Source organism: Podarcis bocagei (genome assembly GCF_964188305.1).
Source record: "Podarcis bocagei genome assembly, chromosome: 18".
Classification (NCBI taxonomy): Eukaryota; Metazoa; Chordata; class Lepidosauria; order Squamata; family Lacertidae; genus Podarcis; species Podarcis bocagei.
Window position 1 is genome coordinate 8,962,045 of NC_138144.1, and position 16,863 is coordinate 8,978,907.

The window sequence follows — 16,863 nt, forward strand, 5'->3', positions numbered from 1 at the left end:
TGGGGGTGGAGCAAGGCCAAAATTTGAGGATAATTTCATTGTCCCCGAGAGGGGGCAATGACAATAAAGATATTATTATTATAGGATGCCTTTCCAAAGCCAGCTTGGTGAGGCGCCAGGCTTTGGGAAGGAGGTGTGAGGCTCTGATGGGGTCCAAGTGCCCTCCCACCCCCTCCCCAAAGTTGGGAATTAGCCTTTGGGAAGAAGGTTAGAAGATTCTAGGACCCGAGGGCATTCAGGCATCCTTTTTTCCCGACTGGTCTTAGGAGTTCCTAAGAGTGTTCTCTTATTTGGCTATATGTGCCTAGCTAGGTCAGCACCTCTTAGAATCTAAGAGTTGGATCATGGTACTTAAACACAGTGGTACCTCGGAAGTCGAACGGAATCCATTCCGGAAGTCCGTTCGACTTCCAAAATGTTTGGAAACCAATGGAGGTGGAGACGCACCTTCAGATATACTGGACCGAGGCCATTTAGGGCTTTAAATTTGTTTAAATTATGCCAATAAAGGCTGAATGAGTGATCCTATGCATAACAGGAAGTAGTGCGGTGTAGTGGTTAGAGGTTTGGACTAAGACCTGAGAGAGAAGTCCCCATTTAGCTGTGAAACTCACTGGGTGACCTTGGTCTGGCTGCTCACTCTCAGCCCAAACCACCTCACGGGTTTGTTGTGTGGATAACCCGGGAGAACTGTTGTGAGCTCCACCTTGACCTCCTTGGAGGAAGCGGGGGGCGAGGGGAATATAAATTAAAAACAAACCAACTGGCAAGTTGTATCCAGATCTTAAAGCAATTTTCCATTGTGGTTTCTCCCTCTCTCTCCCCCGCTACAGATTTGGGTGAATGAAGAAACCAAGCTTGTCTACTTCCAGGGCACGAAGGATACCCCTCTGGAGCACCACCTCTACGTGGTCAGCTACGAGTCCCCCGGGGAGGTCGTGCGGCTCACCACCCTGGGCTTCTCCCACAGCTGTTCCATGAGCCAGGTCTGTCCCTCTGGGTCACAGAATTCCCATGTGTGTGGTTGGTTTCCTTTTTTCAAAAGAAAGTCAATCTCTTATTAGGAGGAGGCAACTGTGAGGGCAGTGGGGTCCATAATTCTCCTCGCCAAGATGACGACAACAACAATAATAATTTGTTGGGTAAAACTGTGGGGCTGCTTGGAGTGTCTCCCGACCCACCTTTGCCGCTCTTCCTTGCCCCCCTGCAGAATTTCGACATGTTCATTAGTCACTACAGCAGTGTCAGCACCCCTCCCTGCGTCCACGTTTACAAGCTTAGCGGCCAAGAGGAAGACGCCCTCCACAAACAGCCGAAATTCTGGGCCAGCATGATGGAAGCGGCCAGTGAGTAGATTTCCCTTGGCTCCCTATCTCGTTCAAGGGAGTTCGAGCCTGGTTTCGATTTTTATCTGTTGCAGTTGCACTAATGGCTTTTTACGTTGGGCTTCGTTGTTGGAACTATAAATCTTAAAAGTGAAAAAAGGACCAGCAAACCTGTCGAACAGCCCAGGGTATTGATGATACCACATTTTGCAGAACCTTGTGCAGCAGAGCCTCGGTTGTCGAATGTAATCTGTTCAACTTCCGAAAAGTTCGACAACCGAGGCTCAATTGCCGGTCGGCAATCTCAGTGGAGAAACACGCCCAGGAAGCCATTCGACTTCCAAGGCGCGTTCGAAAAAGGAAGCATTCGGGTTCTGGATCGTTTGGCTTCCGAGGCGCTCGAAAACCGAGGTTCCACTGTATAGCCTTTTATTGAAAAGTATGTATGTATAATTGTGCGTATACATTGGGGTCGGCAACCTAAGGCCCGTGGGCCACAAGAGGCCCATGGGGTTTGTTTAACCGGCCCATGGACCCCCCACCGCCTGCTTGGTCAGCTCCCGTGCGCCGCGCTAAACCGGGGACTGCCTTCTGCAACGCTGGCCAGCTTCCCATTGGCTGCAGGAAGCTCTTGCAGCCAATGGGAAGCTGTGCACGCCTCCTCCACACCAGAAGGAGCGCCGGAAATAGCGTTTGCGCATGCGTATGTGCACACACTCCAGCCCACCGTGGCGTCTGCCGGACCGTGAACCGGCCCAAGCCACAAAAACTTTGCTGACCCCTGGTATACATGGAGTATCTCTGGTGGGCGACATGACCTGCTCCTTCTGGGGCAGTTTGCTCAACTTTGGTCCCCACCCTGCACTCAGCTCTCACCTGTGGCTCCTGGAAGCTATAAGCAGGCGACAGTGGCCACAATCCTGGAATGGCTTTGACTGGCCGACTGAACCAGGCGAGGGGAGCCGATGGGTCTCTCTTTTTTTAATAAAATATTTATTAAAGTTTCACAAATTATACAGACAAACACAACAATACAAACAAACACACACAAAAAAAGAACAAGTATAATTTCAAACCCTTATTTTCTTATAACTTACTTCTCCGACCTCCTCATACCTCCCCTTTCTGCATTCCAATTTCAAATTTTAATTCAGCAAATCCTCACCCTTAAATTTATCTAATTTTTATCCTTTCTTTGCTTTTAACTTAATCCTTACAACTGTAATCCAGTTATTTTCTAAACCAGCATCATTCTAACATTCAAGGAGCTGATGGGTCTCAAACCCTCGCTGAGTTAGGGACTTCTGTGCGTGAAGATAGGCTCCAGCGGATGGAGTGGATGAGACCAAGAGTGGCTCCAGTTCTCAAGAGGGCGGTTTCTGCCTGTGCCATAGAAGGAAGTGAGGGGCAGGTGGGGCTTGTGGGAAGGGAGCCCCTCTAGGAGAAGGAAAACTCTGATCCTAAACATCCACTGCACTTGCCTCTGTACTCATTTGTGAGAAAGGCTTTGGGAGTAAATCTGGAGGGAAAATCTACCCGCTGCCTCGCAGGGTATCTTTGGGAGAAGAAAAGGCCAAAGAGGAAAGCCTGCACAAATCTGGGCGGCGCCTTGTGCGCCTCCTTTTTGGCAACTCCTGCAGCCAAGCTGGTGCTGAAACATTTCGCTCTGTTTTCCTTTGGACCACTTCAGCAAGGCCGGGGTGGTGGGTCTTGTCGTCCGGGCAGTCCAGGACCTCCAGACTCACTGCCCAGGCTTGTGGCCCAGGGTGCTGCTCACACAGCGGCTGGACTTCACCCCCAGAGGCGCACTCCATTGTCTCACAGCGAAGCTGTGTTAAGTTCTTTGGGACATGGCATAGAGTCAGAGCTTGGCCCAAAGCTGGACCCCTCCCAAGCCTGCCCGTCCCATTTCACTTTTGAGTGGCCTTTTCTGTGAAATAAAAGGTAAAGGGACCCCTGACCATTAGGTCCAGTCGTGGCCGACTCTGGGGTTGCGGCGCTCATCTCGCTTTACTGGCAGAGGGAGCCGGCGTACAGCTTCTGGGTCATGTGGGCAGCAGGACTAAGCCGCTTCTGGCGAACGAGTGCCGCGCACGGATACGTTGTTTACCTTCCCGCCGGAGTGGTACCCATTTATCTACTTGCACTTGGACGTGCTTTTGAATTGCTAGGTTGGCAGGAGCAGGGACCGAGCAACGGGAGCTCACCCCGTCCCGGGGATTCGAACCGCCAACCTTCTGATCGGCAAGTCCTAGGCTCAGTGGTTTAACCCACAGCGCCACCCGCGTCCCTTTTCTGTGTAATAGAGAGAACAATTGCCACCACTGTGGCTTGGAGACCCAGTAAAATCACTCTCATGGGGTACCCTGGGTGGTTTGTATTTTCTCCACTGCAGAACACAAAATTTGATTTTTCCGATATTAGTATTGCCATTATTTTTTTTTAAAAAAAATGCATTATGTGTGGCAAGATTCCATGAACAGTGCCTCACCCATATCTTGGGTGGCTCTTCTCTCCCCTTGGCTTTTCTGCAGGCTGCCCCACTGATTACATCCCCCCGGAGATCTTCCACTTCCGCACACAGTCGGACGTCGAGTTGTATGGGATGGTGTACAAACCTCACGACCTCCAGCCTGGGAAGAAGCATCCCACTGTGCTTTTTGTCTACGGAGGGCCTCAGGTAGGCTGGCTGTTGAGTTGGAGCACCTCTGGGTTATTTGGGGGCATAGGAATTCGTTCATTCCCCCCCTCCCAATATAGTCTGGCCCCCCCAACATGGTCTGAGGGTCAGTGGACCGTCCCCCTGCTGAAAAAGTTTGCTGACCCCTGGTAGTCTTAACCTCCTGCAGTGGAGTTGTTCCATACAGGGATCGAACCTGCAACCTTGGCGTTGTCAGAACCATGCTCTAACCAACTGAGCTATCCAGCTACCCCTTGGGGACCAGTAGCTGGGAACGCTTAAGTGGGGATGGCGCTGTGGCTTTACGTGACCTGCTTGGGGCCATCTAGCTGTGGCTACTGCGTCAACCACAATGCCCCGACGAGACAGCCCTTTAACCAGATCAAGGCTCTCAGTGGTGCACTGTGGGCAGGGTGGAAGGAAAAGCGGGGCGGCACTCCTGGCACTCACAAATGCAGCCGTGGAATGATGAGCGTGAGTCTTGTGCAGAGGTGTTTTGTTGGTAAACTAGCCGCTTCTGGCAAGGCTGGCTCCTCTCCCAGGCTCCTGGAGCTGGTTACCAGTGACCTCCCTGGCTGCAATCCCCGCAAGTCCAGGATAGGTCTCAATGGGCGACATCTCCCAGCGTGGGAAAATGCACACCCCCTCCCTCCTTGCTTCCCAGCAGGGAAAGGAGATAGCCAGAAATCTATTTACATATCTTTATTTCTGACTTTGCAGCACTACAGAAAACGTGTCCGGTCACTTCAGTTTCCATCCAGCAAGTGACAAAGACTTCCTGTACATACGGAAGAGGAAGGTCTCAAATTACACACTGGACACAGACTCACAAAGCCTGTGAACTTCCGGGAATTTACTTTCCCACAGCTAGCCAGATCACATGATGTCATTTTTTAAAAAAAAGATATTTATTAAAGTTTCAACATATTACAAAAATAAGCAAAAAAAGAAAGAAGAAATAAAGGAAAAAAATGAAAATACAAGATAAAAACATGATGTCAACAAGTTGACTGTCTACAGCTGCGATGTTCTCATATTGTAACAGTTTTCCCCACCCCTTTCCTAACTTCCCCCACCTTCCAGGTCCAGCTAGTGAATAACTCCTTCAAAGGCATCAAGTATCTGAGGCTCAACACGCTCGCTTCTCTCGGCTATGCCGTGGTGGTGATAGACGGCCGGGGGTCATGCCAGAGAGGCCTTAAATTTGAGGGGGCCCTGAAGAACCAGATGGTAAGTCCTCAGTTTGCCTTGTACGCGAGAAAACCATTACGAAGCAATAAACACCTGGGGGTTGGGGGTGACACACCGCTTCACATACCTAAAAATTAATAGGGATTACTGAAAACACTGTTGGATATGCCAAAAGGAGGCAGGAATTATTATTTTTTTGTCTACAGTGGCACCTCGGGTTAAGTACTGTATTTTTCGCTCTATAAGACGCACCGGACCACAAGACGCACCTAGATTTTGGAGGAGGAAAACGAGGGGGGAAAAATTCTGAATCTCAGAAGCCAGAACAACAAGAGGGATCGCTGTGCAGCGAAAGCAGCAATCTCTCTTGCTGTTCTGGCTTCTGGGATAGCTGCGCAGCCTGCATTCGCTCCATAAGACGCACACACATTTCCCCTTACTTTTTAGGAGGGAAAAAGCGAGTCTTATAGAGCAAAAAATACGGTACTTAATTCGTTACGGAGGTCCGTTCTTAACCTGAAACTGTTCTTAACCTGAAGCACCACTTTAGCTAATGGGGCCTCCTGCTACTGCCGGGCCGCCGGAGCACGATTTCTGTTCTCATCCTGAAGCAAAGTTCTTAACCTGAAGCACTATTTCTGGGTTAGCGGAGTCTGTAACCTGAAGCGTATGTAACCTGAAGCGTACATAACCTGAGGTACCACTGTATATGTATAGTGGAGGTGTGTGATCTAGCAGAAGCTAGGAAATAGGAAAAAAATAATTGATGCAGTGAAAGTCCATTGTTGTGTTTCTGCATAGGAAAGGCCGCTCACCACAAATCATTAATTTCATATATGTTAATAATTGTCACGTGTGAAGGCAAAATTCTGTGCTTGTGGCCGCTATGTGAAAGACGTGATTCACTTCCTGTCAATCTGCCCTTTATACGGTGAGAGAGATTTCTAACAAGCCTTGTTGACATATGGAAGCAGGAATGCCCTGGTAGAAATGGTTCATTTTCCTTTTTTTTATAAGATATTTATTGAATTTTTTTTTGAATATAATAAAAAATAAAAAATAAACATACAAAATGATAAGCAGTTAAAAACACACATTAATTTTCAATAACATAACTTCCATACCCTTATTTCCTCCAACCTCCTCATACTTCCCTTCTTTGTATTCCATTTCAGTTTGTTAGTTCAGCAAATCCTTACCATTAAACTTTTACCCATTTATAATCCTTTTTTCATATCTCCTAAATAGAAATGGTTCATTTTCTTCTGAGCAACACTAATGGCCTTTGTGGCACATAAAGTGGCCCTCTTTGCACTTGCCGTGAAAACAATTAGTGAAGGGAGAGTTAGAAAAATACTGCTGCGAATTGTTTTGGCAACTCAGAGGTTTAATTAGAAGTCAGATTTTTTCCCCTTCCTGGTTCTTCTGTCAGTGCTTCCCAAACTTTTTCAAGCCCTTGCCCCCTTGGATCCATAAACTCATCCCCTATGCCCCCTACCGTATAAAAAAAAGCATTATTCAGAACTGCGGTTTGTAGAACCCATGAAGGAAGGTAATAACACTCAAAACAGTAACAATTTATTGCATGTTTATTCAGCATCCAATTAGAAGCCTTTAGTTTAATTCAGCAAAACCGAAGAACCTGACTCAGTGATGCCAGCTTTTCAAAGTCTGAGGGTCATTAATACCTCTTGTGCCTCCTTACCCCCCTTGCCCCCCCAGTAATGCCAATGCCCCCCCTTTTAACCACTGCTTTATGTTATTGATGTTACATTATAATGTACCTAAATCAGTGGTGTCCAAACTTTTTTCAAAGAGGGCCAGATTTGATGAAGTGAAGGGCCGTGAGGGTTGAGGTCACTGAGTTTTTTTAGGGTTGAAGTGGTTGAGGGTTTTTTTTTAGGATTTTACTCCAGGAAATAAACTGCCATAGGGGACGGATTAGGCCCCTAAAATGGGACATGCCTGACCTAAATGCAATGAATGAATGAATGAATTTACAGAGCATGACTGGAGTGCGTAAATGAGCCAGCTATCCCCAAATGAGCAGGTAGCTCTCATGTCCCTCCTTTGCCCACAACTGTCAACCGTCCCTTATTTGGCGGGAAAGTCCCTTATCCCATCGCTGCGTCCTGCTGCTGACCCTTATTGATGATGTCCCTTAAATTTCCCAGGTTTCAAAGGAAGCAGCTCCTCTCCCTCCCTCCCTGCAGGCCAGGGAGGAGGGAGGCTCCAACTGTGTTGCTTGGCTGCGTTGCTCACCCAATAAGGAGTCTAAGAACGACTGGGGGGTGGAGCTTGCATGCCTCGTGCCAATCAAATTGGCCGCATTGCCTGGGGACTCGCCTTTGCTCAGCGCTTCCCAGCGGAGAGGTGACGGTGGTTTTCCTTGCTGCATCCCCTTTGCCGGGTTGCTGCGCTGTGGGAACCACCGCTTGAGGCTTCGTTTGGCTGCTGGCTGGGCTTTTTGCCTTTGGCTCGGAGGGGCTCAGAAGTTGAACATACCTGTGCCCAGTAAATCCCTTATTTTGGCTGCTGATCCCTTATTTTCGAGGCGGCTGGTCCCTTATTTTCGAATCTGTAAGTTGACAGCTATGCCTTTGTCACCCGCTTCCAGGGCCAGGTGGAGATCGAGGACCAGGTGGAAGGCTTGCATTACGTAGCGGAGAAATACGGGTTCGTCGACCTCAACCGCGTCGCCATCCACGGCTGGTCTTACGGGGGCTTCCTCTCCCTCATGGGGCTCATCTGCAAACCTCACATCTTCAAGGCAAGTTTGGAGTTTGCTGCTGTCTGTACCGGGGGGGGGGGGCAGCCAATACGTTGCACTCCAGAGACAGTCGCCCTGCAACTCCCCGCCGTCCCTGCCAGTCGCTAGGTAGCCTGTGGGGAATCCTGTGTCTTTTGGAATCCCTGCTCCCATCAGGGAGGATGGGAGTATCAACATCTGGAATGCCACAGGTTCCTCTCTTTGCTGAAGGTAGAGTGAAGACTCGGACCCAAATGATCTGCTCCCAGCTCTGCAGGGGAGTAGATCTCTCTGTATGGTCAACTCCTTTTGCCCGGCGCCACCCTGAGTTTTTAAAAATAAAGAAGCCAACCTTGTGTGATTTCACGAGATCACAGAAAGCCTGCCAACAAAAAAAGCAACAGCCCGGGAGTCTGCACAGGACTTGTCTTCTTGTGAAATAAAGCTGTATGTATGCAGAGATACGCTCTCCCCATGGAGTCTCGCTTGGTGCCTTCATTACAAATCTTTAGGCACTTGGTGGTCCTGTAAAATAATTAAGGAATATTGGGAAACTATATATAATGAATTGAAGAAGATGCTTTAAAAAGCTTTCCCCAAATCACCTGAGATTTTCCTCTTGGGGATGGTAACCTTTAAAGCCCTATACGGCCTAGGACCCTCGTACCTACGGGACCGCCTCTCCTGGTATGTCCCATGGAGGACCTTATGGTCTTCAAACAAAAACATCCTGAAGGTCCCGGGCCACAGAGAGGTTAGGCTGGCCTCAACTAGAGCCAGGGCTTTTTCGGCTGTGGCTCCAATTGGTGGAACGCTCTGTCAGAAGAGACCAGGGCCCTGCAGGACTTGACATCTTTCCGCAGGGCCTGCAAGACAGAGCTGTTCCGCCAAGCCTTTGGCCAGGGCACAGCCTGACTCCCTCCTTTGGCAATCTTCACAGAACTTTAGCCTAATGGTTGCCATCAATTTGATTTGAATTAATTTTATAATGAAATGATTTTAGAATGTTGTATTATTTTATTGTTGTTAGACGCCCTGAGCCCGGCTTCGGCTGGGGAGGGCGGGATATAAATAAAATTTATTATTATTATTATTAACAATAGAGGTCCCCAAAAAACCAGAATTTGACTACTATATGCCTGTGCTGCAGTCACAAAGGAAGATTAAAATGTTTGAATATGCTGAACTGGCTGGTCTGACGAACAGGATAAGAGAAAACGAAAATAAGGAATATAAGGAGGAATGTATAGCGTCTATTGACTATTTCAAAAACCGGTGTAGACAGATGCATAGCTTAGCAGGTCTTGTGCAAATCCAGCAGAGTTGAAGTAGAGTTTTTAATAGATAACAAATTGGATGATTAAAAAGATGAGGATTACACGGAGGAGTAGAAAAGCTAAGGAACCAGGAAAAGGGTTGAAGGGAAGTCATGTGGTACGTATATACATGCTGTATTTGGTATGAAGTTGTAAGAGCGGAAGGGGGGAGGGTTAAATTTGCAATCTGTTCCTGTTTTTGAAAATGCAAATAAAAAATTAAAAAAGCAAACAAATTGTTAGGCACCAGCTGAAAACATTTCCCCCAGGCCTTTGGCTGATTCAGTGATCTGTGGCCTTTTAAACAGGGCTGCTGCTGGTGGTAATGATTCGTTTTGTTATGGCGATACGTATTCTGTGATTTCGTAATATAAACCACCCTGTGATTCTCGGATCTTTATATAAAATCAATAAATTGTGCAAGTTGCGGAATGAATTTTGCAGGTTGCAGAATCTGGCTTCCTCAGGCAACTTAATGCGGGGGGTGGGGTGGATTTCCTGAGCATAACGACAGCCTTCAATATCCCTCCAGGTTGCTATCGCAGGGGCCCCCGTCACGGTCTGGATGGCGTACGATACTGGATACACCGAACGGTACATGGATGTCCCAGAGAACAACCAGCAAGGCTACGAAGCAGGCTCTGTGGCGCTGCATGTAGAGAAACTCCCCAATGAGTAAGGGTTATAAGAATAATAATAAGAATAATTTATTATTTATACCCCACCCATCTGGCTGGGCTTCCCCAGCCACTCTGGGCAGCTTCCAACAGAATATTAAAATACAGTAATACATCAAACATTAAAAGCTTCCCTAAACAGCCTTCAGATGTCTTCTAAAAGTCAGATAGTTGTTTATTTCCTTGACATCTGATGGGAGGGCATTCCACAGGGCGGGCGCCACCACCGAGAAGGCCCTCTGCCTGGTTCCCTGTGACCTCACTTCTCGCAGTGAGGGAACTGCCAGAAGGCCCTCGGCGCTGCACCTCAGTGTCTGGACTGGATGATGGGGGTGGAGACGCTCCTTCAGGTATCCTGGACCAAGGCCATTTAGGGCTTTCAAGGTCAGCACCAACACTTTGAATTGTGCTCAGAAACGTACTGGGAGCCAGTGTAGGTCTTTCAAGGCCGGCGTTATGTGGTCTCTGTGGCCGCTCCCAGTCACCAGTCTAGCTGCCGCATTCTGGATTAGTTGGGTTGTGGGGCAGCGGTGCTGGTGGGCGGCGGGGGCAGAGCGGGGTGTGTTGTCCCAGCAGCCTGGTCCCATCTAGCACAGACTTCCCCTGAGAGGGGAAGCAGCAATCGGCCATGCAGTTTCATATGTTCTGGAGGGATCAGAGGCATGTCCCCAAGGTCGGCGAGGCATCTTAGGGGGCCTTAAATCCAATATGCGAGTACTAGAGAAATACATGCTCTCTCGACATTCCTCAGGTGGAAATAGGGACGCTATATTCTACATCAGTAATAGAGCAGAGCAGGGGTGTCCAGCAGGTCGATCGGGAGGTGGGCTCCTTTTCCTTTGCTGTGGCATAAGAGCATCTGGCCCTGGCTCCTTGACCCGTCCTCCATCTCAGCATAATTGCTGGAACAGAAGACGGAGTTTTCACTGTGAGGCAGATTGTTTTCGTAGTGATATTTGGTGAGCAACTTTTCTGCTTTACTCCATTTTCCTCCCCCTAGACAACTCTGAGTTGAACTCTCCCCTCCCTAAAAAAAGCTCAACAATTTGACTTTGACTTGAAACCCCCCGTTTTGTATTATGTGAGTAGATTGCAGTCTCTTGGGAGTTGGATGCCCCTGTAGTAAAGGTAAAGGGACCCCTGACCATTAGGTCCAGTCGTTGCCGATTCTGGGGTTGCGGCGCTCATCTTGCTTCACTGGCCGAGGGAGCCGGCGTACAGCTTCCGGGTCATGTGGCTGGCAGGACTAAGCCGCTTCTGGCAAACCAGAGCAGCGCACCGTTTACCTTCCCGCCAGAGTGGTACCTAGTTATCTACTTGCACTTTGACGTGCTTTTGAACTGCTAGGTTGGCAGGAGCAGGGACTGAGCAACGGGAGCTCACCCCGTCATGGGGATTCGAACCACCAACCTTCTGATCGGCAAGCCCTAGGCTCTGTGGTTTAACCCACAGCGCCACCCGCGTACCTGTAGTAGAGTGTATCTATTTTCATCTGAGGAATATTGGACTGTATGGAAAAGGATTCCAGACTTTCTTCTTCTGGCCTGCCACATCAACCGCTTGTCTGGGGAATTTTGGGAAAGCTGGAGAGTTTGGGGATTGATTTTTATTTTCTAATAGCGGTGGGTGGGGTGAGGTGGATTGTCTGAAGTGGGGCAAGGGTTCAAAAAAGCACGGCATGATTTTTGCCTGCTGGTCACTTTTGTGTCCATTGCCCTGGTCATTGAACGCCCAAGTGGTCCAAACTCCTCTCTGCCATGAACAGCCGCAAACACTGGTGCCCAGCTTGGCTCTCACGTTTGGCACTTTCCTTGCCTTCCTTCTAGGCCCAATCGCCTGCTGATCCTCCATGGATTTCTGGATGAAAACGTGCACTTTTTCCACACCAATTTCCTGATCTCCCAGCTGATCCGAGCTGGGAAACCTTATCAACTACAGGTGGGTCGAGCTAGCTGTAGCCTTATTAGACTTTACCGACTGGTGGGGTCTTCGTTGCTCCCGGGAGGGAGGGAGGAAGTCAAATGACACCGAGGTTGGTTCAGAGAAAGAGTTTATTCTGCTCTCCGGATAGCAGAAGGAACTTGCGTGGTCAGTCCACAGCAAGTCCAAAGAAATGAGAAATTTCATGCAGTATATATATCCTCCAGGCACCCTCTCCCCCCTTCCCCAGGAATCCAGCCACGTCAGCTTATACACGCAGGTTGACATCACAGATGTTCCTGCTCCGTTACTCTTAACCATAAAAGAGTCAAAATAAAAAAATTCCTTCCAGTAGCACCTTAAAGACCAACTAAGTTAGTTCTTGGTATGAGCTTTCGTGTGCATGCACACTTCTTCAGATACACATCTGAAGAAGTGTGCATGCACTACTTTCATGTGTGCATGCACATGAAAGCTCATACCAAGAACTAACTTAGTTGGTCTTTAAGGTGCTACTGGAAGGAATTTTTTTATTTTGACTATGGCAGACCAACACGGCTACCTACCTGTAACTGGAACCATAAAAGAGTGTTCCTCTTCTTGTACTCTTGACCATAAAAGGGTGTTCCTGTTCCTGTTCCTATACTCTTATCTTGGAGCAAGAGGTCACCAACTCCTGGCGCTGTTCCCGGGTGGCTGACAAGGTCTGTGCCTCAGTGTAAGGTGCGTCATCCCTGCTCCACTTTGGAACGGACAAGGCCATTCATTAGGTGTCACGGACTGATAAAGGAGAGAGCTTTGAGCACTTGTTTATACAGCTGGGTTTTGGCTCAAGAGCTCAAGTTAAAGCATTTTAGAAATGCTCCCTTGGAGAAGGAATTTGGGGCCCATTTCAGACTGACTGCCCAGTAAGGTTTTAGGTTTTGGAAACCCATTCCTTCATTTCCTGATCTCCCAGCTGATTCGAGCTGGGAAACCTTATCAACTACAGGTGGGTCGAGCTGGCGAACTATCCAGCCCATCCCTTTCCTCTGGGGCTGGGCTTCGGGTGGGGTCATTCTCTCCTGGCCTGGCCTACCCTGCAGGGTTGCTTTGAATAAAGGGTGGGAGGAGGGTGGCGATGTGGGCAGGGTGGGGCACTCTTTGCCCCCTTGAGCTACTCAATAATAATAATAATAATAATATTTTTTTCTTCATACCCCGCCCTTCCCGGTTCAAAAAACGGGCTCAGGGTGGCTAACAACAAATGTAAAACACTTTAAAACACTTAATTATAAAAGCAGCGTAACATACAGTATAAAAACATGAATAACAATAAAAATAAAAAATCAATTAGATAATCCCCAGGGCTAGCTGGCTGAATTGGTTCTACTTGGGCCAGTGAGGAGGCCGGGGCAGAATTAGCTGTGGGGTCTCAGAGCGGGTGATCTTCATAAAAGGGGAGGGAAAAGAAGAGAAAGGAATAAAAGATCAGGCTGAATTCAAATTAAAGGGCAGGTGGAATAGCTCTGTCTTACAGGCCTGACGGAAGGAGGTTAAATCCTGCAGGGCCCTGGTCTCCTGGGACAGAGCATTCCACCAGGTCGGAGCCATCACTGAGAAGGCCCTGGTCCTGGTGGAGGATAGTCTGACTTCCTTAGGGCCCTAATCGGTGGAAATTGTGGGCTCGTCGTGCAAACGCTTGCCTAACGTGACGATTTTCTAGGGAATGCACTGTGTTTGGTGAACGAGACCTGGCGTGTGTTTCCAGTTTAGCAAAATCTGGGCCTCAAGGTCAGCAGGGCTGCCAGGTAGTGATGTGCTGGTGGATTTGCTGGCCTCCCTCCTGGGTTCTCCAAGTTGCACAGAATTTCCTCTTTGAGGAACAATTCCTGCATTGCAACCCTACAATGCTGTGATTATATGTGCTTTTTCCACGAGGCCCGGTGAATGTGTGCAACTCACAATGACCACTCAACCTACATTTTGCCTAATGAGGTCTGGAAGCTTCTCATCTCTTCCTGTCCCCCCCCCCCCCTTCTTGTGTGCAGATCTACCCCAACGAGCGACACAGTATTCGCTGCCCTGAGTCTGGGGAGCACTACGAAATCACGCTGCTGCACTTTCTTCAAGAATACCTCTGAGGACAGGGCTGGGGGAGGGGGAACGGCACGGTGTGGGGCGTGGACAGGGGCTGCTGTCTCCCTGCCCACCCGCAACTCGACGTAGACGCTGAAGACTCGCTCCTCCTCTGGCCTCCTTTTTTTGCCCCAACCTCTCCCCGCACCCTCCAGCAGCCTCCCGATACCCAGAGCACTGGTCCGTGTTGCCCTCCCTGAGCCCTGAATTCACGAGGGGCACTGAGACCCCTCACCCCCTGCCCAACTGGAGTGGCACTGCTCTGCCTTGTCCCTCCAGCTTCTCTTTTAAAGTTTTCCTTCTCTCTCTCTCTCTCTCTCTCTCTCTCTCTCTCTCTCTCCTCCCCAGGACCCCTTCTCTGTTTTGCTGCTACTTTTTGGGCCGGGAATAAAAGTCAAGCGCTCCCCTTCCCTCGTGTCCCGCCCCCTACATCTCCAGCACTGTCTTGTGTCCCTCTTAAACTCCCCCCCTCCTCTCCTCTCCTTTCCTCTCCCCACTGAGTCCTGCGAGAGAGCTTTTCTGGGGCTCGGAAACAGACCAGCGCTTGGTGCTGTGCTGCCAAGATGTGGGCGGCGGTGGGGTGGTGGTGGTAGGGGGGTGGGGGGTTGACGATGCCTGTGTCCTTGGTGCTGTGGCTTCCCGGCTGTGTCCTGTGGCAAATTCAGGCTCTCGGGAGGATTTGGGCAGGTGTTTGTGTCTTTGGGCTCCCCACTTAGAAGGCTTTGCTGTTCTGACTTCCCTCTCCGTAACCCTTGCGTCATTCCCCCGTCTCAAACACACTCTTCTTTCCCCTAAGGCAACCGTGTCCAGAAACTGCAGTCACTTCTGGATGGGAAACGGGGGGGGGGGGGTTCCTAGGGGTTTTTTTTGCAGCCAGATTTATTTATGCAAATACGGCTCCCTCTGTCCACTCTCTCTGGCTTATAGGCACCGCCCCCCCCGTCTCGCCAACCCTTCGTCTCCGCCTCCCAAGCCCTGAGCTTCCAGCCCCACAGGCGTGCTCAGTTCTCTGCGGGTCAGCGACTGTATCCCCCCACCCACCCCCTGTTCTAGCAACACCTCTTGCCCGTTGGTCCTCCTCCTCCCCCTGCCCCACGATCCACCTCCTCTGGTCTTAGGGCATCCCCGCAACACAGCCTGAACCGTGGTTTGGGGTGGTTTATAAAGAAAGGCGGGGGCGCCTGTGTGCCAGGCTTCGCCGCAACTTACGCCTCGTGGGAAGAAACACCCCCCTCCCCTCGCCTGCTTGCTCACACCCTCTGGGCTCTCCCCCCCCCACAAACACACATTCTTGCCTCTCAGGGGTGGGGCAGAATTTCAAGCGAGGAGAAACTTGCCTAAAACGAAACGAAAAACCCACGAACCACAAACGACTTGCCCCCCCAAGTATCTTTAAGTGCGTATTATGAAAAGAAAATATTTTTATGGATTCTTATTCTTTTATAATTATGAGGTGTAACATGTAGTTACTCATTAAAATATTGGAAATTGGCGCAGCGCTTCTCTCCCGGCGTGGTTTTGGTTCCCCCCCCCCGTTGGCCGCAGGCAAAGTGGAGTATGGGGTGTGCATGTTTGGAAGCGCATGCCAGCTTGCCAGTGCCATTTCTGGCTTTTGAACACTGCGTTTCTTTCTCTGGGGCATAGAAACATTGCAAGCCGCCCCATACGATGCCAGGCCATTGCTCCATCTAGCGCAGTGGTGTTAGGGAAAAATCTGGGTGTGAGGCTGCTCAGTCACCCAGCTCGTCTGGCAGAGGCCGCGGGTCCCTGTGGAATAAAGGAAGGATTCCAGCCACCAACCGGAGCAAATAGCTGTAGACCAAAGTTGATTGCGCAATAGGTTCAAAGAGCAAATTTGAACCCCGAGGATGGGGTGACAAAGACTTTTAAAACTTTCCCACCATATCCCAGAATACAGTTCGTACAGCATCATTGCTACATCATTGACATGTCACAAAAGGGGAGGGGTTAACCTTGGCAAACATGTCCAGACAAGTCCTTGGTACAAGATTAGCATAAGCAGACATGGCAGGGCAAGACTCAGGTATAAGATTAGCATAGACAAATATGTCTTAAGTACCAACCACCCAAAAGTACAATAGAAGTTCCTTTTTTCATGTCTGGAGCCTGAGGCGAGTCAGGTGATGAGATTTGGCTTCCTTTGGCTAACAATGAGCCCAGCAATTGTCACCTCTGGGCACTTCCTGGAGTCCTTTTTCAAGGGGAAAATAGCTTTGGAATGGAGGAAACTGGCAAAGGAGATGGTTTTATATTATTTTTTAAAGCTAGGTAACTTCCCTGAGCTGTCAAGTTGAAAGGATACATTCAGGCATAATATTTGTAATATTTAACTTTAAAGATGTGCCCCCCCCAGTGGTGTCTGCACTGACTGGCAGAAGCTCTCCAGCAGTTCAGGCAGGAGACATTCCCAACCTTACCTGGCAATGCTGTCAGGATTTGAACCTGGGACCGTCTGCTTGCAAGGCAGATGCTCTTCCTGAGCTCTGTCCCCTTCCCCAAACATCCTTTGCTCCCTCACCTTTCCCTCTTTTTTTAAAAAAACCCCACACTTTACATCCTTCATCACCAAAGAATGGAAGCAGTGACAATACCCAGGATTTCTAAAAGCACCACAGTTCTTACCCTAATTTAAGTAATTGGCAAGCCATGTTAACTTTGTTCATTCCCATTTCAAGTACAAAATTGTTTTTATATGTGTTGGAAGCTGCCCAGAGTGGTTGGGGCAACGTAGCTAGATAGGTGGGGTATGAAGAAGAAGAAGAATTGCAATAAAAATATATTCATATAAACTAGTAGCAGACACAATAGAATGAGGTTGTTTTTTTTTTAAAAAAAAAGACAACCAAAACACAGATCTGTAAAACAC

At 49.1% G+C, this 16,863-nt stretch overlaps 1 protein-coding gene across 3 annotated transcripts in view; it reads left to right on the plus strand.

Moving 5' to 3' along the window:
- The window catches only part of DPP9 (dipeptidyl peptidase 9), a 57,091-nt gene extending 41,619 nt beyond the window's left edge, over nt 1–15,472 (plus strand). For all 3 annotated transcript variants that reach the window (XM_081177661.1, XM_081177660.1, XM_081177662.1), the window contains 8 exons: nt 834–986; nt 1,211–1,346; nt 3,860–4,005; nt 5,089–5,235; nt 7,814–7,966; nt 9,794–9,936; nt 11,765–11,876; nt 13,889–15,472. In XM_081177661.1, the coding sequence (XP_081033787.1) occupies nt 834–986; nt 1,211–1,346; nt 3,860–4,005; nt 5,089–5,235; nt 7,814–7,966; nt 9,794–9,936; nt 11,765–11,876; nt 13,889–13,981 (1,083 nt within the window). In that variant the 3' untranslated portion in view covers nt 13,982–15,472. The remainder of the gene's footprint in view (nt 1–833; nt 987–1,210; nt 1,347–3,859; nt 4,006–5,088; nt 5,236–7,813; nt 7,967–9,793; nt 9,937–11,764; nt 11,877–13,888) is intronic.
- Nucleotides 15,473–16,863: the final 1,391 nt, after the last annotated feature.